The sequence below is a fragment of the Aythya fuligula genome, chromosome 3, assembly GCF_009819795.1.
Source record: "Aythya fuligula isolate bAytFul2 chromosome 3, bAytFul2.pri, whole genome shotgun sequence".
NCBI classification, from domain to species: Eukaryota; Metazoa; Chordata; class Aves; order Anseriformes; family Anatidae; genus Aythya; species Aythya fuligula.
The window spans coordinates 36,622,133-36,644,084 of NC_045561.1; the positions used below are offsets into that span (position 1 = coordinate 36,622,133).

Here is a 21,952-nt window from a genome sequence, read left to right on the forward strand (position 1 = left end):
CTCATCTCCTTGGATTGTTAGTTGGAAGAGCCATATAAGCATTGCTTTACACGTGCCTGTACAAGGCCCATTGTTTATCAGTTTATATTACCCTTTGGCCGTATCTCAGGTAAAAAGACACTCGAGACGCAGATCCTGTTGACCTAAGCCAGAGTCCAACCCCATGCACTTCTGAGTCTCTAATCCCAAAGAGCTCTGGTGATGCTTTGAGGCCCCCAGGCTGGGCCCGACATGGGCCAGTTAAGTGTTCAAGGGGACAGGGATCTGAAAAAGGGAGCATGTAACTGATCCAACTGGTCTGAGGCCAGGGAAATGCCTGCAAGTACACGCAGACCCTATTTCACATCCCTCGTGCCTGCAATACATCACCTAGACACTGTGATCATTTTGCTTCCACCTGCAGGTACCTCGGCAGAGCTGCCCCAGCCTGCAGGACCGCTGCGTGCTGGTCTTCTCCACCACTTCCAGTGCAAACTGCTCAGCTGAAAAGCAGCAGCAGCAGAGGTGGTCTGCCCCAACCAGCCATCCTTCACACAGTCTCCTACATCATAAATAAAGATCTGCTCCTTTCCCTCCCTCTAATCCTGCTCAATACAGGTCACTTCTACTTTTCCAAAGTCTTGAGACCAGCAGATGCAACCTACTGCACTCATTTCGGCCTGGCAGCAGGGCAGTGGCTCATCCCATAGCCCGAGGACGCTGCCAGATGGCATCCGGCTCGCACACCACTGCCACTCAGGCTCCAGCCTGTCTGTGCATGGCAGACAGGGAGCTGCCGTGCCCGCTCAGCCTCTGGCTGTCGTACTACCAAATGGTGAAGGTGATGACCAGCAGAAACAACTCAAAGCATCTGCGCGGCGTTCAGCATCCAGTTTTCTAGTACCAGTGCAGAAGAACAGGTGTTCTGCATCAGGCCAACGTAAACTTCTCCTGCCTATCCAGAATGACACACGGTGACACAGGACATCTCCCACTACTCTCTTCCTACAGCAGGCATGTCTTAATGCCACTGTCTATGCTTTCCCAGCATTTCACCTAAATTTCTTCTAAAATTGTCTACAAAGTCTTTCACATTTTAGGATGGACTTCAACCATTTAAATAAACACCCTCCCTTCATTCAGAAAACAAACAATTCAGTACACATGCATCCCCAAGAATAGGTTAAAAACCAAACAAACAAAAAACAACAACCAGACCATACCATCTTCTTGGCATCTTGCGTGATGAGAGCACAAGTTAAATTGCTGTCACTCCATTACTTCTGGTGTTTTAAGTGGATAGAAGAATAGGAAGGTCACGCTTCTCTGAGCTTTCTCATTCACTGTTTTATGAATCCCTAAGGCCCTGCTTGCCCTAAGGACTTTCTGAAGCAGTGTGCCTATTTTTGCTAAGACACATCCGTTTAAAAATAATGTGTAAACTCAAGCATACACACAGTAATGAGCCTAGCTGGTTGACTTGACATTCAGAGTGATCACTTGAGAAAAATGACAGCCACCATTTGGCAATTTTTTGGCTGGCAGAGGAAGAAAATAGTTTATGTTAAATTCTGACTTAATCCGAAAGAGATCAATATACAAAATAAAAGCAACACTAATCAAATGCAACACAGAACAGAGGACAAGATAGGCTTTTACAGCACTTTAAGAAGGTCAGAGTTTGCCATTCCTAAAAATATTTTAAAATAACAAGACCAAGTTTCTAGCATTTACAGGTTGATAGAGTGTTCCTGTCATACCCAAGATTTATGAGCATGATTTGCTGTACTGCAGAAGAAGTAACACCGCAGGATGCAAGATTTCGTTACCAAGAAATGAGATCAGGAATTGGCTGCAACTGAGACAGGTGAAAACAGATCTTCTACCTATAAAAGCTCAAGCGTGCTCTGCAATCTGCAGTCTAGACAAACCACACTCTTTTCTCATCAGTTCCTCCTGCTGCACTGGAGCACTTCCATTTAAATGAACGCTGTCCTGCTATCAGTATAAAAATGTATGCCACATCTCCCATTAGCGAGATGACGCATTGCAGAGTGTATGACAGGAATCCTCAGGGAATACTTTGGGATTAGAAGTGAAATGCTGCACAGATGGGATTGTTGGGTAAGGGAATCCTCACTGCCCCATATAAGGCACAGAACATTTAGAGCTTTGACAAAAACAGACGAGATCAGGCCATTTTACCTTCTAAATATTTCAAATACATGACATACTTGAAGATCTTAAAAGTTGGGACAGTTGTAGAGATACAGATACTCATGTTGCTCATTTTTAAGTACCAAATATACAATAACCTCTAGGGGAAGCTGAAGAGATACATATACACTTAAGGAGGACAGATTTCTCATGGAAATTGTTAGAAGGTAAAGATGGTGCCCTATTTCTCTCTTCCATTCTAACTTAAGATCGAACCCCAGTTACTCTGGATACACTGCCAACCATCAGCAGCTAATCTGCTGGGAAGCAGTTCTAGATTTTACCAGGGTTACATCATGATTTGCTGTCAAGTAACAGGTTACACAACCTGTAAAGCCACTAAACCTTCCGGACAAGTGAAATGAATTTATGGGAAGCTACTGTACCTCCCATCGCTGCCTATGTAGTCATTGTTGCCCTGAATATCAAGGGATCAGGTATCTGGAGGATTTGCAAAGGCAGGGAGGGCAGCTACGTGCTAACTCCAGCTGAATGCCAAGGGGAGCTGGGCCCGATTTTTAAAGCCCTCACCTGACATAGGCCAGCGTGAGGTATTAGCACCAAGGCAACAGGCTCACTGTTCAAGTATTCTTCCAGCTGCTTCGGGTTTCCCTATACATAACTGAGAGTCCAGCCATTGTTTTCATATCTGGAATTGGATTTTGAAATGCTTATACTGAACTCCTACAGGAATCTGTCAGCCTCCCTCCCATTAGACATTTCCCTCCAGCCCCCCACTGTTCTTTTACCTAATATACTTTATCAGAGTTTTGATGTCTCCTTCTGCTTATAACAGACCGAGCTGATTTATGAGATAACTGTGGAGTCCCAGTACAGACTCAGAGCTTGCTGGGTCCCACCAAGTCCAGCTCCAGTGCCTTACAACGTGGTCGTGGCTGACTGGTATTTGTCCGTGGTGTTCCACAGATCCCCAGTGACGCAAGCTCTACACGAATCTCCACAGGCAGTCCTTTTTCCAGCATACTGATATCCTTTTTTTTTTTCCTTTTTTTTTTTTTTTGCCTCCTAATTGGAAACATAAACTTGGGTTGCTGCAACTGGAAGACATTATGTCTTGTCCTACCCACCACAGACAAGAGGAAACCCTTCTTCTTTGCAACAGCTCTTGAACATTTCTTTCTCTTCAAACCCCATTCCCAACCTTTATGGGAACTTTTTTTTTTTTTTTGCTGGTCTTTCCAGAGTCCTATTTACTATGCTTAAATATAAGTGGCACCATCTTACATATAAGGGCACCGTAGCCCTTAGCCATCCTTGATGATCTTTACTAGACTCTATTGTTGGTCTGCTATTTTCTTAACATATAGCACCCAAAAACAGTCTTCTGTATAAGGCTTTGTGCTCATAAAAATAAAGGAACACCTTCAGACATCATCTGAGCTTTACTGCCACTTACACACCACAGGAGGACAACTTCTTTACAAAAGCTTAACACTGCTTATTCATCTCGAGCTTTCACCCCAAAGCCAGTTTCCAGTTCAAGTTATAGCCATAAAAGGCCAATAGTGGTCATCATTTAACTGATGATAAATGGTTGGTGATCTCTGTCTAATTTTACTCGGACCCCCTACACTCCATGGTCACAGAATATAGGACCATGCTGTAGGCAGTCTGCTACAGCTTTAATCTGCTCACAGCTCCTAAAAGATGTAGGTGGGGATCCCCACCATGAACAAGCTAAATTTATCATCTACTTTTCCTGCGGGAAGTCTCCTCTTTTAAGCCTAATAAAGAAAAGCTCAGCTATCTTTTGCAACTAGACTTCAGGCATCTCAGTGGTCTACTGAGAACTTTCACAAATACTGTATTAATTTTAAAAAATGGTGTTAAAACACAACCGCATGCATTCACATATCCTTTGTTTTTCTACATTATCTGCTGTACCAAGATTAAAGCACTTCAAAAATACAAATCTTCACAAGCTGTCTATGAAAAAGCACAAACATTTCCTAGGATCTGATGGAGAATCACAGCTTAGAGAGAGGTTAAGTCAACTGCCCAAAGACACAGAATTGCTGACAGTTTGAGACATCAGTATCTTTCTTATGCTACACATATTTATGTTGAATCTGTATAGTATGGACAGCTATATAACACTTTTCAATCCACAGCCATACACAAAGTATGTTTTCTCCTTAATAATGAAGAGCAAGCACTACATGGGAAGATAAGTACACAATACCTCATCACGAAGAACAATCAAATGTGAACACGGTCCTTCTACATAAGTTATTTGGTGGGACCTACCACCACAAAACACGTCTCCACACACTGAAAATGGTAAGCGAGACACATTCTGCCAGAGGAAAGTGTGCCCTTTCAGAGTCCTTTAGTTTGAACTTTACCTTTCCACAAGCCACCATGGACAGGGCAAGCTGGTACCAAAGGTGAAATTCATCAAATGCAAACTTCATGGCTCTCTCCAAGCACTGCAAAATAAACATTGGAAGAAATGTCAGGAATTGTTTTTGATATCCTTTGTCAATACTGCTGTTTGGCATGGCTCAGTAAGCAAATTAGGGCAGACGCCTTGTTGTGGAGCAAGTATGTTTTTTTTTCAAATGACAATTTTCTTCCTCTTAGTTAATGGGGCCTGCTACCATACGATACCACTTTAAATTAGGGCTGCTTTGTTCAACAGCCTACATATGAATTAGCTTAAAGTCTCAAACAGTTCTGACCTGTGCTGCCACAGGCCTGTAGCTGTTTCTACTAATTGCCAGCTAGTGTGCTTCACCTCCCTGACCAACAGCCAACAGTTACTGAAAGGCAGGTTTTGTTTGCACATTTCAGATGGAAGTCGAGCCAGAAGGCAGAGGTACCTCAGAAAGCATGACATACTGCCCTCTTCTGCCCAGTGTGATGCTGAGAAGGTCGTAGACTGCAGAAGCATCCCGGAGGCTGACAGCCCGGTCATCCTGCTGGTCAGGGGCACGGCTGATCACTGCGTCCCGGTTTGCCTGGGGACAGACACAAACATAGCATCAGACCTCAGCAGAGCAAGGAAACAAAACAAAACAACACAACTCATCCACAGGAAGCTCTACCCATCACCCATGGTACATTGTTTACAATCGTCTCAAGATTTTATTTATTTTGTTTTTGTTGTTTTGTTTTTTAAATTAAAAATATTCCCAGATCAGCAAGGTGTTTCCATACAGAAGTAGACTTTTTTTTTTTTTTTATCCACAGAAAGCAAACTCAAGAAGACAGCTGTACGTACAGAACAGACCTGCTGGGAATACTTCATCTGGATTTTTTTTCAGAATCAGAACATTAGGAAACTGACCTAACAGATCAGATTCCCCAAGACGTCAAAATACAAACTATCCTTAATCCATGTTCTTTATTACTTCAATTAGCTGCAACTGTGATAAAATACCAACCATGGAAGCAGCTGTCCTCTGTGCCTGCAACTGTTTTCTTCTCAATACCATGCGTTTCTCTTGTTCTTTTCTGCTACTCACTTTTTATTTTTTAATTTGAGCAGGTTGCCTGAGTAATCATATTTGCCATCAATTTAATGCAATTAGAAGCCTGGGCAATGCAATACCAAATAATTATTTGGAAAATATCTTATTTTGTAAGTATTAATTTTGCATAATCTATCAGTTCATTGCTCAGCTTAGATACATTTAAAAGAAACATTACTTTTGACAGAAAATGATCAGTCTAGCAGCTTGCTAGGATGTTGCAAAATACCACATCCCACAGACTGAGATCTACCTCAAGATCCCAGCCTCTGTTTTCTGAGGACAAAGAGGGAAATCTTGAACCCAGAATGAAAAGAAAATTCCCTCTGGTTTCTGAACATGACTGCCTAACCTCTGAGAAAGGCAATACTGTATGCTGCTGAGCACAGTGGCATACACTGAGCACAGATACCCTGCCCTGGGCTCCTCAGCTGGACGAGGTGCAATGTAGGACATTCAGGTCTGACATCTAAGAGATCAGAAAAATTAGGAGACTGCAAACAGTTTCACCTGGGGCAAAAACAAACAAGATGTTTCCTCTCTAAAGCAGGGAGGCTACGAAATTTTTTTTATAATACTCACTACTATAATCTTACATCTATTTCTTTTTAATTGCAGGGAGCTTTTTTTTCCTAAAAAGGTTAAACACTGGAATTAAGTGTAATAAAAATTTCCAGAATATGCAGCTCCTACAGCCCACGCATATTTCAGGATGATTAAGCTGCAACTGTTTCATCATGATATTATCTGTGCAATACCCAGTTCCAAGCATTCTTCATCACAGCTGAGACAGCAAACACAATTACTGCCAACCAACCCAATCACAACCAAGAGCTAATGGCAAACGCAGCTAAAGGCAAGCTGACAGGGCAGACTCAGTCTAGTGTTTGGATTGCGTACAAAAATTTACACCACCTCTTGTAGCAAGGGAAGTGGTTTCTTTTTTTATGTAAATACAGAAGACATAATTTGTGATTTAAAAAGATAGCCCAGAACAATACATTGTATCAGAGAATAAGGGTGAGAAAATAAGAAATTCCTGCAAGCAGAGCACAGAAGCATGGCTTATCTGTCTTTATTAGCAAAACAAAGTAAATATAAATGGGAAAGAAAATGTTCAAGTTCTGTTTGGATTTAACCCAAAACTACTTCAAAAGAAAAACAAAATTGCTGTAAAAAAGAAAAAAAAAAAAAAAAAAAAAGAACATATACAGTATGATTCTGAGATTACTATTTTAAAAAGGAAGTTAAAGCAGATCCAGAATGATCCTTACTGCCAGGTGAATCCTCCTAGATATATACAGTAGCAATAGCACATTTTTCCATGAGTTATATTAATTGTTTGTAGAAAATAGCTAATGAGATATCACCTGCATGCTCTGTAGTCTGATCAGCCTCCCATTACAGCCACCTATAGCCTGATGCTTTTTTTGGGTATCCATCTAGCACTGAGCTATGGCTTTTAAATTGCTGCATTAACACAGAGAAAATTAATCAGAACTAGAGAGTGCCCATTAATGTCTCCTAACAGATGTTGGTACTAGATGCAACAACATGCCCAAATTCTGCAATAAACAGGAACGAGACATTACATGTGAGAACTGCAGTCACACTGAACACGTTGTACGTATCGCACTTCACCTAGGCAGAGAGCAGTTACAAACAACATATGCACAGGCATGACTAATATTCCTTCCAAGGTCATAAACTTGCTTATTTAGCTCAATCCTTTAAATCTCAAAGCCACGGAAGGTCTTTGCAATCCATCACTCTCTGCTTCCACACATGAAAGTTGCCACTGAGCAAATACATCAAGTCACTTCTACCCCGACAGCGTGGTTTATGGTTATGTAATTACTGGCCCTATTTCCAATTGCTAATGCCAGTCGCTGAAAAATCAAGGAGCCCTCATATTGCTACAGAGCCATAAAAAAAAAAAAAAAAAAAGACAAGATGATGCAAATCTCATAACAAACACTAGTAGCAAGAACACAGAGTGTGTCTCATACAGCACTGCAAATCATCATCCCAAGGCTCAAGGTACCAGTTACCTCTGCAGTGTTACATACAGGAGGGCAGAGGAGGGAAATGTGGATCACTTACTTGAAATCCCCTCGGGGAAACCAGAATGTTTCTAGGGACTCTCAAAAGGAAGGATACTGTGATCCAGATCACCATTAGCCAGGTTTTCTTTGTTTACCTTTGTGTACACTTCAGTGGGGCAATGAGAAATCCTGACAGTCCCAGGTAAGTACACAGGCAAAACAGCTGCAGAGCTGGTGCAATGCTGCATATACTGATTTTGTCCAACAGCAAGTTTTACTTACTGAAAGGTACAGACAGACTTCAGTGACCATTTGAGTCTGCATGCATTCTAAGCCATTATCTGAACATTATTCCAACACCTGTGTTTCTAATCTTTTAAGCCATTAGTTTTCCTGAATGCAACTGGAAAAAGGCCTATTCGTAGAAGGTTTGCAGAAGGCTGACCAAACAGCTGCACCTAGGCAGCAATTCCTGCTTTGTCCCATTGCATTTCTTCCTCCTCCCCTATAAGCAGCATCAAAACTGCTACAAATACGCTTCCAGCACCCCCAGTGTGAGTCTTCCTTTTAAGCTGTTCCCATTGTAACACAGACGTGCCTCACTGCACACAAGTGGGATGGAGAGAGACGGTGAGTCACGCCATCAGAAGAAGAGACCCTCTGTTCAAGGCTGTCGTGTAGGATGGAGAAGGTCACTCCTGCTACCAACAGGAGTTAGTGTAATTTGCATTATTGCACGGAGGAAAACACACAGTCAAACCCTCTTTATTTGGGCTATTTCTCAGTTACAGGGCAACCCAAAGATGCATCGCATTTGCATATTTTGGGATGTGTTACAGACGCAAGCATCTCTGCAGGCAGGTGGCTCAGACATGACACCAGCCCTATTTTGGGACATAAACACATCCTGGAGTCAGCGCAGCCTGAGCAGCATGCAGGCCCACGAGCACCTTCAGCCCTTCCTCCTGGCACGATGCCCACAGGCTGCGTGCACCCCAAAGGCTCCAGCACAGACTGGTGCCCACGAGCTGCCCCAGTGCTGAAGCTTGCTGATCTCTGTGCCAGATTTTATGTACGTGAACAATTTACCTAACAATCCCGCTGAGCAACAGGCTCTTTCTTCGTGTCCACATGCACAATATACTCACCTGCAGCTGAGATAAGCCCCCTAGCCACAGAGGATGTGCTGTACCTCGCTGACACTGCTATGCCTCTCACATGCTAACTACAACTCATTTATGCTGTGTTTAGTACATGGAGCTGCAGAAAAGAAAAGAGCCACAGCAAATCCAAAGAGCCATTACTTCAGCAGATATTACGCACACAGTTACACTGCAGAAAATTAAATTTTACCACAACACAGAGATGTTCTTCTTAATAAAAGTCAAGCAATCATATGAATGACAATGGAGCATATTCCACATAGCAGCCCCTTCTCACTGCAATTAGCTATAAAGTATCCTTTAATTGCTCACTTTGAAACATGGCTCCCCCTGCTTTGTTTCAAAGAAGAAAAAGAAAGCAATTAAAATCTTTAATGAGTGCCTGCTGCCTGCGCCCTAATTCATGGGCATTCTAATGTTCAACTTGTGTCTTTTGAAAGGAGACATAATTGCCAGATCCACTGCAACCCAGCTATACAGAACAGCAGCATGTTTTACAGTGTACTGTAATAATGTAATTGGTGTGATTCAATACTAACATTAAGAGAGAAAAACAAATGCTATGTGTGGAAGATCGACAACAAGCCTTGGAAATCGTGCAATTGATGCCTCTACTGCTGAGAGGTGGGAAATACTTAGCCCACATCCTTGGGTCTCCGTTCTCTGCCATGGCACAGATCCTTTCACATCAAGAGGCTACTGAATTTCCACCTGAGGTGCTATCTCCACACAGCATGTGAAGGCTCTCCTCACCAACGTACACATAGAAAGTATTCAAGGTCAACCACAAGGCCGCTGTGAAAACAGGAAGCAGGTGGAACAAGGAGGAAATACCATACACCAACTCCTCCCAGGCCTGCTCTTACAGAAATACCACAACCTGCTCCATTTAAGAGCAGAAGCACAGAGAATGAAAACGCAGTGCCTGTATGAGTTGTCAGGCATCTGTCTCGTTTCTGGAAGGCAATAGCTCCCAGGGCCTAATCTAGATGTCTGGCAAAATAGCCCATGGATACAAAGGGGCTGGAAGGCTGAACTTCTCTTACCCAAAGCACAAATGCAGCAGAGTAAAGACTTCAGTCTGTGTCAGCAGCAATTTCACTCAGGATGAGTAAGCAACTCCTTTTCTACAAGTATCAAGGAGGCACAACAGTATCATAAGCACAAAGCAAGCCAGCCAGTCACATCCCCAAAACAAATCTGTGCCTGTCTGACCTACTGAGGAGGTCTGGCTCACAAGTGAATGTTCTACATACTGCTCTTGGTCCTCTCTTCCCTCAATGTGAACGCTTTCTTCTAAGCAAAATGTGGCTTCTCACAATTAGAAAGATGCCCATTACAAAAAGCCAAAGAATTACAGTCCAAAGAAGCAACAACTCTTGGCTATTTTCCACTACACCACACAGGCAGTTTGCAAAGCGTATCAGAGACTCAAATCATCCTTGGACAGCCAACAACATACGAATACTCTACTCAATTTTTCCTTTTGGTCTGGCATTTAGTTATAAAATATGACTGTCATCTCCTTCACCAGGTGTATTTCAATACCTGCTCTTGTAGCAGACCTAATTCTGGAAATACCACTGAAAGCAAGACAGACATGACTCCTGGCCAAAACAGCCCCGCTTCCCTATCCAGAAGGAAAGGAGGAGAAAAAGTAGATGGGAAAAAGTAATGCAACAAAGGCAGCTTTATGTATGGGTACTGTCTTGGGTACCAAAGTCACGTATCTGCTATCAATAATCTGCATTTAGAGTTATCTTCCAAGAATTTACATCCTCCCTGCAAGTTTGGAAATAAGACTGTCTACTGCAAAGCAAAAGAAGAAAAAGCTGGCTAGCCCATCTTCTGGGGCTTGCAGTTGAACTGTTCATTCACAAGGAAATTCACAGGGGCAGTATATTTCCCACTAGAAACATCCTGCAATTTATCTTCACAGGTCCCGAATGCACACACAGCTTTGCCTTGCAGACCAGTGATTTGGCAGGAACCAACAGAACAGGCAATCCTGTCCCCAGCTGTCTCCTTAGGCTGCCTTAGTCCCCTAGCCCTCAAAGAAACACTCGTGACAGTCGTCCAGCTGTGTCATTCAAAAAAAAAAAACACACCGTAAAAGCAACAAGAGTTTCTGCTCTTTCACCAACCCATTTGTTGGCCAGGATTACTGTATAAAGCTAGGAACTGCAGAGTTAATGTGTTTTAATTATTTCTGTGTTTAAAAATAAACAGGCTAAGTCTTATTCCCTCACAGGCATGCTCAAAGCCACAAGTTTTTACTCTCACCAGTAAAAAGATCAGGGCCAGTCCCAGTATCTTACTTCCCCCCTCACCATCTGTTCTGCGCTCTCAGGCTCTGCAAGGTCAAATCGCCTTTAGGGATTCAAGTCAGAGATAAGATGGGGATGACATTTCTAATCTTTGTTACACAGGCACAGAATTTATTAGTTTTGGACACAAGGAGCTTCATTTCCACTAGTACTGGAGTGACCACGGAATCACCAAGGTGACCCATGCTACCTGGGACGTTTGCTGGGCCACAGCGAGGGATCCTGGCTGGTGTAAGAGCCAGCATTCCCAAGGGCTGAGCTAAAGATTTTAGGCTATGTTTTAGACCTTGGATTCAAAAAGGGAAAGCTTATAAGTGCAAATAAAGAACTTTCACTTCAAAAGTACACACCACAAGTCATAGAAAGTTTCCAATCCTTGCCCTGAGAAACTTCTGGCTGATTTTAAGGGGCAGCAGAGTCAACTCAGCAAATATTCCTGGGAGCAGTTATTAAAACAAACAAATCTGCAGTTCAGGATTAGTGCTGCCAAACCTCCCCCACCTACTCGCAGCCACACAACAGGCCCAGAGCCTCTGACAGCAGAAGCAGTGCCACGGTGCAGAGAAAGCACACGCAGCAAGCCTCCACATACTCGGCTTGCCCCAAAGACAGTGCTGTTGGTCTTGATGAGTTAAATATAGACAGAAGCAGGACTAGCCATTTAAAAATAGGCTGGCCCATCTTTCCAGTGCTCAACAGGAACACATCTTTCTACTGCAGCCTGAGCTTGCGAAGGCTGGCACAAGCTGGCCTCCTCCCGGGTGAGAGGGAGAACATTTTTCTCTTCTTATGACCAGCCTGTCCATCCTGCAACTCAGGCTGTGTGTATGGAAGGAGAATTTCACCCGAAAACCTCCAAACCCCCTGAAGAAGACAGCCCTAACTGTGGTAATCTTCAGGCTGCCTGATTTGTTTCACTACACTCCTCCACGAGAGCTCCACAGCCAGCCATGGGAGCTAAATAACAACTGGCACCACAGGCGAGAGCTTGCCAAACCCCAGAGCCAGGGTGCTCTTCATTGCCTGCAGAGATGCCTTGGCTTAGGAAGACAGGTTCCCATTTTCAACAAGGACAGAACAAATACAAGAGGCAACTCAGGAGAGGGCCGTAAGGAAACGAGCTGTTACTCTAAGTGTTAATATACCGACAGAAGCATTTCCAAAGCTATGACAAAGTCTACCATGCTGCTTGGTTTTTATATACTTAGGCTCCAAAGCAGAGTGAAATACTGAAGGAATGCTTAATTACCAATTTAGAAGATATTCCCATTCCGTTCCACCAGAACATGCAAAGCTGCTACCTTCAAAAGCAAAAGAAATGGGATAAGAAAAGCACAGACAGCATCTGGAGGCAGAACCCTGCGCCACTGGGAGTCAGAGGAAGTTTGCTGGGATGTAGGATGAGGCTCGCAACAACTTACATGTGGTTTTTTTTTTTCCCCTTAGCCCCTGCAGGTAGGAGTCCTGTAGCACTAGTAACTTTTTTCTGGGGAGTCACACAGATCCTTGTGAGGTAGGCGTTAGCTACACCTTATGAAGGTGAGACAAGCAGAAGAACAGAATGCATTTCAGCTGGTGCAGCAAACTGCCTAGCAATGATTTACTCCCTCCTTGTATGACTAGGAGAATTAAAAGGTGTTCAAGATGTGTATTGCTAAAAAAAAACACAACAACTTACCATGCCCTGTATCTCCTTCAGCCAATTTCTCACATATTTATGGTTCTCTGATATCTACACTCTTGCCCAGAACATGTCTTTATGTCCCCTCTTTGTGCTGACAATTCTCCTGTTCCCAAATCCTTCCCCCCCACCACCAGTTTTGTCCCATGTCAGCTCATTTTGGAATGGCTAAAGTCAGAAACAGGCAGGTGGAGCAGCTGTTTGGTTTTACAGTCCTGCAAAAGAATTAGAGCAGCAAGGTTGCTATTTTTTCTCTTTAAAAATCAGACAGGGAAAGTACTGTTCTGGTGAGTTTTGCTCTGACAGAGCAGTCAAAGTGTCAGATTCTGGATAGCTCCAAACAAGTCAACTTAACCGTAGCTGAGGGGTAGTTAAGTGGTTCTTAATCAGAGTAATGAAGATACTCCCAACCCAGCCAATATCTGGGATCACCAGCCATGTTGCTTGCTGGCCTACAGAAACATATCACTATTACTTGCCACCAACACTCTCTCCAAGAAGGAACATGTGTTATCCAGCCAGCGTCACATCATGAGGGAGACTGCAACTGCAAATCTGCTTTTTGTTAACTTATGTTCCACAAGGCTCAGCAAATTTTAAAAAACAGCAAAACAACCCACACATCTCCAAATGAACAGCAAACCCGTACATGAGAAGACTCACTGGCTTACAACAAACAGCTGTAATAGATCTCTCGTTGTATCAAAAATTAAGCAAAATTTCCTCTTCCTAATACTACAGCAGCAGAACCGCAGGTAAATATTTATGCCCTGCAAACAGATATAAGAATCAGATTGCTCCTTCTGTTCTCTCACTCAGAAAGCACGTTCCTGTCACTGCTAAGTGTATTTCTATACACAGCTGTACTTCTATATACTTGTCCTGTAGTTTTGTTAAAACAGTAAACAAATGGCAAGCCTACTGCTAACGTGAGAGGAAAGCAAAGGCTCAGGTGCTCCATTCCCCCAAAAATGGAGTCTGTTATGGTTCCTGCAGAACTCCACTACAGGACCTCTGCTTATTTAAGTACTTTACGCACAGCAGATCAAAATGCCTTGCACCTACCTCCAGACAGTTCCTCTATATAAGAGACAGCACTCAAACACACACATACTTAGTTAATATTGAAGTCAGCCCAGCAGTCCAGCTCCTATCAGTATCATTTTCACGCTGCTTCATCCACAACAGTTACAGGAGCAGTTTGCCATTTTACATGCTCCTGGATAAAATGGTAGCTTTCATTCCCCTCAGCAGAACAAGACTACAGTGTTCAAGGTCCCGTAAGGCCTTTTCAGCTGAGGTCAGCCCCAGAGAAGGCTGGAGCAGTCAGTACTCCCGCTGCTCCAGATCCCTCCTCACACATGGATCAGCCCAGACAAGCCACACTGACACAAATTCTTCTGATACATCTGCATTCATCACACTACAAGTCCCTGCTCCAGGAGGCTCCACTTCTAATTACAAAAGGGCCTTGAAAACACAATACAGATATACTGCGGAGATTTAAATTAGAAATCACCAAGAAGTCTTTAGTGTTATATTGCTCACGTAATATTTTAAGTCATTTCAGTATTTTGCAGTGGTTCTACCTCCTAACTTTTGCCTCATATTCTAAAAGCAAACAATATTATGATGGTGTGTTCAGAATTTTGCAAGAAAGCGGAGACTTGAGCTAGCAGGTATTTCCTTTTAACGACTCCCCAAATCCTTCACTGAAGTTCCACCTAATAAAAGTGGTGTCACCAAGAGAAAGAAATAGCATTTCCTGTTCATGAGAAGAATCTTTGCTTATGTAGGGAAGATTTTGTAAGCAAAACCAACCAGAGGACTCGACATAGAAATACTCCTTTTTTTGCTATTAATATTACAAACTCATTTTTGGCTTACCATGGATTCACTGATTAAGAGGAGAAGAAGAGCTTCTTCTACGTTGTCCCGAGGGCAGTAAACGCTGAAAGACAGAACACAATTTTCTGAGGAAGGTCAAGAATTATCCCATCCGCCTCTTTCTCATTTCACAAGAAGAGCAGTAACTTGAAACATCTCATACATAATTCATTTGCTAGGTAATACCTGCTTTTTCAGGTTCACACAATTAAAAGCTCTGAAACATATCCTAGATGAGCTATTCTGAACTATAAATAGATTATTTCTATTTCATAGCAAAGACAGCTATTTGGTTGGATTTTCTTCCTTCCTGGAGGGAAAAAACATCAAAACACTCAAGGTTTAATGCTTTACTCTTCCCAGCAGGCCTTTTGATGAGAAGTCAAAACCAAGAACACACAAAACTAGCACATCAATCAGTGACATAATTAGCAGTACTGAAGAGCATTCAAACACTCTCCTTCCTTCTGTCAATAACCCAAAATAAAAAAAGAACGCTTACTTCTCTTCTGTGTATAGCTCGGGCTTCCGACAAAGAAGATTGCTAACGTAAGACTGATCTTCCTTGTTCATGAACTCAGGAAGAGGATCAGATAAAGGGCTCCAGTAACAGTCTTCGCTTAAGGAGTGGAGAAGTACTTGGGCTAGCTGCTTGGCTGCGGTCTAGAGATCAGAGAACAGTACAGAGAAAGATGCATCAGTGAAGCCTTCTCAAACACACGCAGACACACAAAATATCCCTTCCTATGTCTCACCTTGGGAAGCAGACATACTGATACAAATATACATTACAGTACCTCTTTTCAGAGTAGCTAAAGCTGCTGCTACAAAGTCTGCCACAGTGGCTGTTGCTTCTCTCCTCCAAAAAGCCCACCCTTCTGCATTGACATGGTCTTGCTGCAATGCAATAGTTAAAAAACAGCCTGACAGGAAGGGACACATTAGTGAATGAAACCAGCTGACTGCCACCTGGACTTTTGAGACAATCTCACAAGTGTTTCTATTTCAGAGTATGATGACACTCCACTGCTTTCTCAGCCTCAAAACTTTGGATGCAGGTCACAGCCCAGAGATGACTTCTGCCTCAGGTTTAAAAGCACAACCCTGTAGCTGTTAATGTGTCTCCAACCACAGCTTTTTACAACTTCTTCTCTGTATTACTTCTGTGTTTTGTTGTGTGTTTTTTTTTTTTTGTTGTTGTTGTTGCTATAATAATAATAGAGGAAAGAGAGAAGAGGGTTAGAACTTCATGTTGAAACAACAACATCGCTTGCCCTTTCTGACTATTGAGCGCCCTTAAGTACTCGCTTTCCAGTTCCTATCCATAGCTGGCAAGCTGGGCCCAAAAGACACCAAGCTAAGTTGATTTTGCAAAGCTATCCTTGGCATTTGTCTCAGTTTAAACTCACATAATAAATCTCTAGCTTTTTGCATTGTAAACAGAGCAACATGCAAACAAGCAGAGGGAAATCAAAGCAGGGGCTATCTGCTGGGAATTCTCAGCAGCGCACTACTCTATGCTGCAAAACAAACATAGCACAGCACAGAAGCAGAATGAAACTTCAGCCCCTCTGTCCTAAATGCCTGCAAATATTTTTGAACTTCTCTGACTACTGCATATGGATTTTATGTGCGATTCATGCGTTATGATAAGGTACGAGGCTGCCAAGAGGCACTCTCTTAAACACCAGGGTAGGTACGATTGATGAACTGAACCACTACGACACTCGAGGTGTGACATCTGTGGGACCACACAAATCACACTGAGGTTTAAGAAAATTCAGGTCATCGGATGCAGAAAAACAACCTCTTTTAATACAAGATTCTGTATTGTCACCTACCTGAGCACACACAAAGTCACTGAGTTAGCCTAAAATGCAGCCACACTAGCGTGTGTGTGCTCTCTCTGTTTCTTCAGCACCAGAAAGGGAGGTTTCATAGCTACACCTAGCAAACGGCAAGCTGATTTGAATGTATGGCAATGCCTCAAAGAAATATTGTCACATACAACCCCCTGGAAACCCCAAGACCTTCCCTGCGCTTCTACTGACAAGTTACAGAAAGCCTTCTGTATCTAATGATGCTTTCCTATGCTTTTTATAGCAACTAACCATGAGCAAAATGGCCTAGGGCACCGTGACATTAGCCAGTATCATTTTACCATCTCGGTGTGTAATTATTTAGTCAGTTTTACCCTAAGGAGCCAACTCTCCTATATTTTTTTCCTACAGCTTTAGAGGGGAGGGAAGAATATTATGCCAGCAACAGAAAGATCTTTACTGTTTCACACAAAAGTAGGAGTACAGTTTGTGATAAGCCTTTCAAAAAGCAAGAACCAAACACTCGCAATGCCTTCGATTTTAACATACAGTACAGTAGCTGTGTAAATTAGCTTCACTCTTGTTTTGAATAAGACCAAACAAACCAGAACAGGCCAAGACTGTGATTTATGTTATTACTGCCTTTGGCTAAAAAAAGCATCATTATGCTTGGAGAACACTGCGATCCCACAAATTAGGAAGAAGAAAATTGTGTGTTTCACTTTCATGCTTGAAAAACTTGTTTAATTAAGCACGTTCCTCCCTTTGCCCTCTTGACAGCTCTTTAAAAATAAAGAAAATGAAAACACAACTTCCAGTAAAAGAGAAGTCCCAGGAAAAACTACTGGATGAACACCTTCAAGTTTCCCCTTAGGAGTAAACCCCCCAGGGGTGTTGGATAGCTCTCCCCAGCTGCGTAGGGACAGGAGCATTCAAGTGCCACATTCTGCCACGGTACAGGAACAGCAGATGGTTACACTCATTTCAGCAGAACAATAAAACAGATGAGCAAGAAAATCCCCTGAGTTCTGATCTCAATCTGGGAAAGGATATGACCATTTGAGTGTGACAATTATTTAAGTCACCTCTTCTAATTCCCTGCACGTTATTCCACATGCATGTGTATTCTCCACTAGGCATAGGTGATCCCTGGACAACAAGAAGATTCATTTCAAGAACAGAAGTTCCAAAACATATAAATGTGAGAAACCTAGGCAAAAAATTTACCCAGGTTGCCCCTTCTGCTCATGCTTTCATTGTATTTCTACATTTGCATATGAAATAGAGACACAGATCAGTCCATCCATTGGAACCCAGCACTCTCCATCTTCAAAACGCTAAGCAAAACCATGTCCACCTCTTCTTCAAACTTCTCTGGAATTACACAAAACACAAAGATAGCTAAACTTGTTTCATATTTAGTTCAGATCCATGTCAACACTTTTCAGGCTGCAGAGTTTTCATTCATGTTCTCAAGACTACTCTTCTCCTTGATGTTGATCTTGTCGCATCCTGAGTAACCTCAGGACAAGATCTCTTCAAGTGGAGGTAAGGAAGGACCATCTAAGTTAAACTACACAGTTAAAGAGACACAAATAAGTTTCCCCATGATTTCTTTACCAGAGGCACTCAGAACGGGAAGCAGAATGCAAATACAAAAGAAAAATCACTCTGTGCTACACTGTATTGAAAAGAGTTTTACATGAATACTGAAGCACTTGAACCTAAAAAAAGCCGCGTTTGTTGCAAGCACCAGAAGTACTCTATGTTGCTACATGCAAAAGTGAAGAGGTACATATGGACACATTGAAAAGCAAGCAAGAAAGCAAGGCATTATCACCTGGGATAGCACTATCAAACTCCATACATCTCCATTTATACCAGAGTTAGATAATGCACTGAAAAAAAAATAGATAAAAGTATCCCATATGCCCAGAGCTGAAGGCTCAGAGGTTTCAACTGGATAGCTCTCTGAATTAAGTGCATCACTAGACACGTCGCTTCCAGAAGTATTAAAAAAACAAACACAACAACAAGCAATCAACCGAGGAAAAATTTGTCCAAACGCCATGGTTAAGGAACAGAGAGAAATCCATCACAGCAGATGACCCCCACCTTCCCAGCTCCCACTCATTCCCCTTACCATTTTGAAGGTCTGAGTAGCTTTCGTTTCCACAGTCCGTAGTATTTCTCGCAGACTCCTCATTCCTTTCACAATATTGCTAAGGGGAGAGCAGGAAAAAAAAAAATCATAAAAAAAAAGCAAAAGAAAACGAGCACATTAGACAGGAAATATTTTCATGGTGCACCAAAGCTGGGCAACAGACTTGGCATTCGAGCAAGCCAACAAAACCACCACTGAGAGCAGAAGCGAGACGAGTCACTCCGAGGCAGACAGGACAATGGCACCGAGAGAGGCAGCGACTGTAGCATGCCTACTCCAGATGGCTTCCTAGGAGAAGATCACATTCACATTTGAGGAACAGAGGGGACATTTGGAAGCTTTTCATAGTTCATATTTATAAAGCAGATGCTTCTTCTTAAAAGCATCCACATCTCCTCTTCGTACACACAGACTGCACTGGTTTGAATTATAGCGAGCTGATGGGGTGCTTTTACGTGACGATTCCTTTTAGGTGGTGCTTAAATGCCTGGGGTCTGATGGTCCAAACACATGATGAAATTACAGTGGTTGAAACAGTTTACAGTTGGGCACCTAAAGTTGCAGGAACTGTCTGCAAGCACAGCTTAACCTACAATGAAAGTGGGTTAGGCTGAAAGAAATAAATCACATTCTGTGTACGCGATGAGCAGTTAAAGCAGTCTAGTTGCCAAACGGTATCTTAACCCTGTGTCTGAGCACTACAAGAGATGGAGAGGAGTGGTTATACACTAGACATACTAGTTAGCACACTGGCAGCTTGTAAGGTTCTTCCAGGTTAAGAGCAAAGCCCTAACACCACAGTAACTCCAGAATAGTCTAGCTCACTTCCATCAAAGGGTGAAAGCTACCCGAAGAATTACAAGTCACAATGCAGGTGTACAGTCTTTATTCCAACCAAAACTCATCTCAAAACTCTAAACTTGGAGTAGAGAATTCTCATCATTACCTGACTGGTGGTAACCTACAGACAAGCATCCAAGTATGGCAAGATAAAAACACTGGTGATCCGCTCCTCTAGAGAAAGCCTGATGCTATCTTTTTTTTTTTCCCCTTGCACTTTCTCCTAGGTAAAGGATGCACTCATAATTTATCCAGGAAAAAAATATTGAGGGAAATTTTGTAAGCTGGACTTTAACACTTCAGCAAGCGCTTCACTTACATGGCCTGGTGCATTTTTGTGGGTCTAGAAAAGAATATACACACAGGTATGCAGTTCTGGACCTTAAGCTGAGGAAAGCAATTAGGCACATGGTGGTATTTACACACATGAGCAGTCACACCAAAGCCAACAGAACTATTCACAGACTGTTTAGTGCCAAATACTCCAAAACAAGCAATTCCTCCAGCTGCACAAAGAGCATCTGCCCACTGTCTCCCCTCAGTTACTTAATGAGTGCCAGCACGTCCTGTACTTCCTTGGGCTCCCCAAGAGGCTGGGTAGAAGAGTTGTGCTGTACAACAGCTCCACAACATTTTCAGAAATGCACGTTCCGATTTCTTGTTATGATAACAGTATTTTTTTTCTCCAAGTGACAATGGATCCATTCACTAGCAACAGAAAGATCAGTGGCTATTTGCAAAGCCAGTTAAGGCCACATTTGGCATATACTTAGAAACAAAACAACAAAAAACAAACAAACAAACAAAAAAAACCCTAGAGAATGTACTAAAAAAGACCATTTTATTCCCAGGACACTGGAGAACCATTTCAGTTTTGCTTTTTAGACAAGGCCATAAACCAAGTCAACACTTCATAGGAGAACCACTGTGCTCCAGAAGGACGGGGAGAGGAAAAGGAAGGATTATGAACCACTGAGGTGAAGGGAAGAATCAATAGCAAGCTGCTGCCCTTCTGCAAGTAGTCAGGGTTGAACATGAACCACAGGCCAAACACCTAGACCACCTTCAGCAGAAGGCAGCAGTGCCCAGCAGGCAGGCAGGAGGAGCACCCAGCACCTCCCTGACAGGCTCTTGTGTGCTCAGGCTCTCCCAGAGGGCACTCGCTCCGGGCCCTGAGCTCTTAACTCAGAAACATGTGAAGCATCTGACAGCGATACCAGTTCCACAGGACCGAGGATTTGCTTTGGCAGCCCGTATGTTTTGAACGTTATTGAACATTATTGAGCTGTCACAGGAGACAGTACACCTGCCAGCAGCTGGCAAACACACCCCGCTGCAGGAGTTTGCCTTTCCACTCAGTGCTCCAAGGCACTGGAAGGCCAAAGAGCACACACACACTTCATTTTGAGCGTATGAATGCTACTCATGATTACAATGGACTTACTGTTCCACATTAACAGATGCCCTTCACATATTAAACATGCATGCACTTGATGAGGTTTCTGAAAATAGAACCTGAAGAAAGCAAAAATAAAAGCAGGTCTTTGAACAGAAATAAGCGTGTGTTGATAAGCAGATGAGGATGTAAACACAAAACCCTTGGCAATCCATGGTGAATCCGTTTGATCTTGTCTAGATCAGGAATTAAGCAATTCTGAGCCCCCCCAAGATTGGGACAGAAGACTACTTGGAAATCCAAGGTACTGGTGGCTCAAGTCAGGCAGAAGCAAACATTAGGTCATGGAAATTACATGAGCTGAAAGACCCCATAGGCCCCTACTGCACTGCTGAGATGCCAGAGAAAGAAGTGAGGAGGAACAGGAAGAAAAAAGCACGTGGTCATTAAATGAACTGCCTTGGTTTTAACCACAAAGGTAGCAAGAGAAGTATTTTAAAAGCCATGATGAAATGTGGTTCAGGATTCAATTACATTTAATTTAATATAGAGGAACAGAAAATCATGAGTATGAACTGTGACAGACAGCATCTTGAGTGGCTCAGTCCAGCTTGGCATGAAAATACTTTTTTTTTTTTCCACGGGTACCCCCCTTATAAAGGGTAATTGATTACCAAACTACTAATTAGTCACACCACATTTATGTCAAACTGTTTGACTACTACTACACAAAATTTTAAGATAAGACCATTAAGAAATACACAGTTTTCTGTGCAAATTGATGGGAAAGAAATACAGATACTAAGCCAAAGCGGACCCAAAAGTAAGCATCAGAAGATCGTGTTCTCATCCCCATTCATTAACTGTAAAAACCTAGGCACTAACAGGTGGAAGAGATCATCTTCGGATGACCGCATGGCAATTTGCAGAGCCAACTCT

General features: G+C 42.7%; 1 protein-coding gene across 1 annotated transcript in view; it reads right to left on the reverse strand.

Moving 5' to 3' along the window:
* The window catches only part of TTC7A (tetratricopeptide repeat domain 7A), a 158,289-nt gene that overhangs the window by 115,520 nt on the left and 20,817 nt on the right, over positions 1 to 21,952 (reverse strand). Inside the window, exons 5-9 of the mRNA XM_032185233.1 lie at positions 18,757 to 18,835; positions 15,296 to 15,456; positions 14,794 to 14,857; positions 5,040 to 5,177; positions 4,563 to 4,646 (exon numbers count right to left, since the gene is read on the reverse strand). Coding sequence (XP_032041124.1) covers positions 4,563 to 4,646; positions 5,040 to 5,177; positions 14,794 to 14,857; positions 15,296 to 15,456; positions 18,757 to 18,835 — 526 coding nt within the window. The remainder of the gene's footprint in view (positions 1 to 4,562; positions 4,647 to 5,039; positions 5,178 to 14,793; positions 14,858 to 15,295; positions 15,457 to 18,756; positions 18,836 to 21,952) is intronic.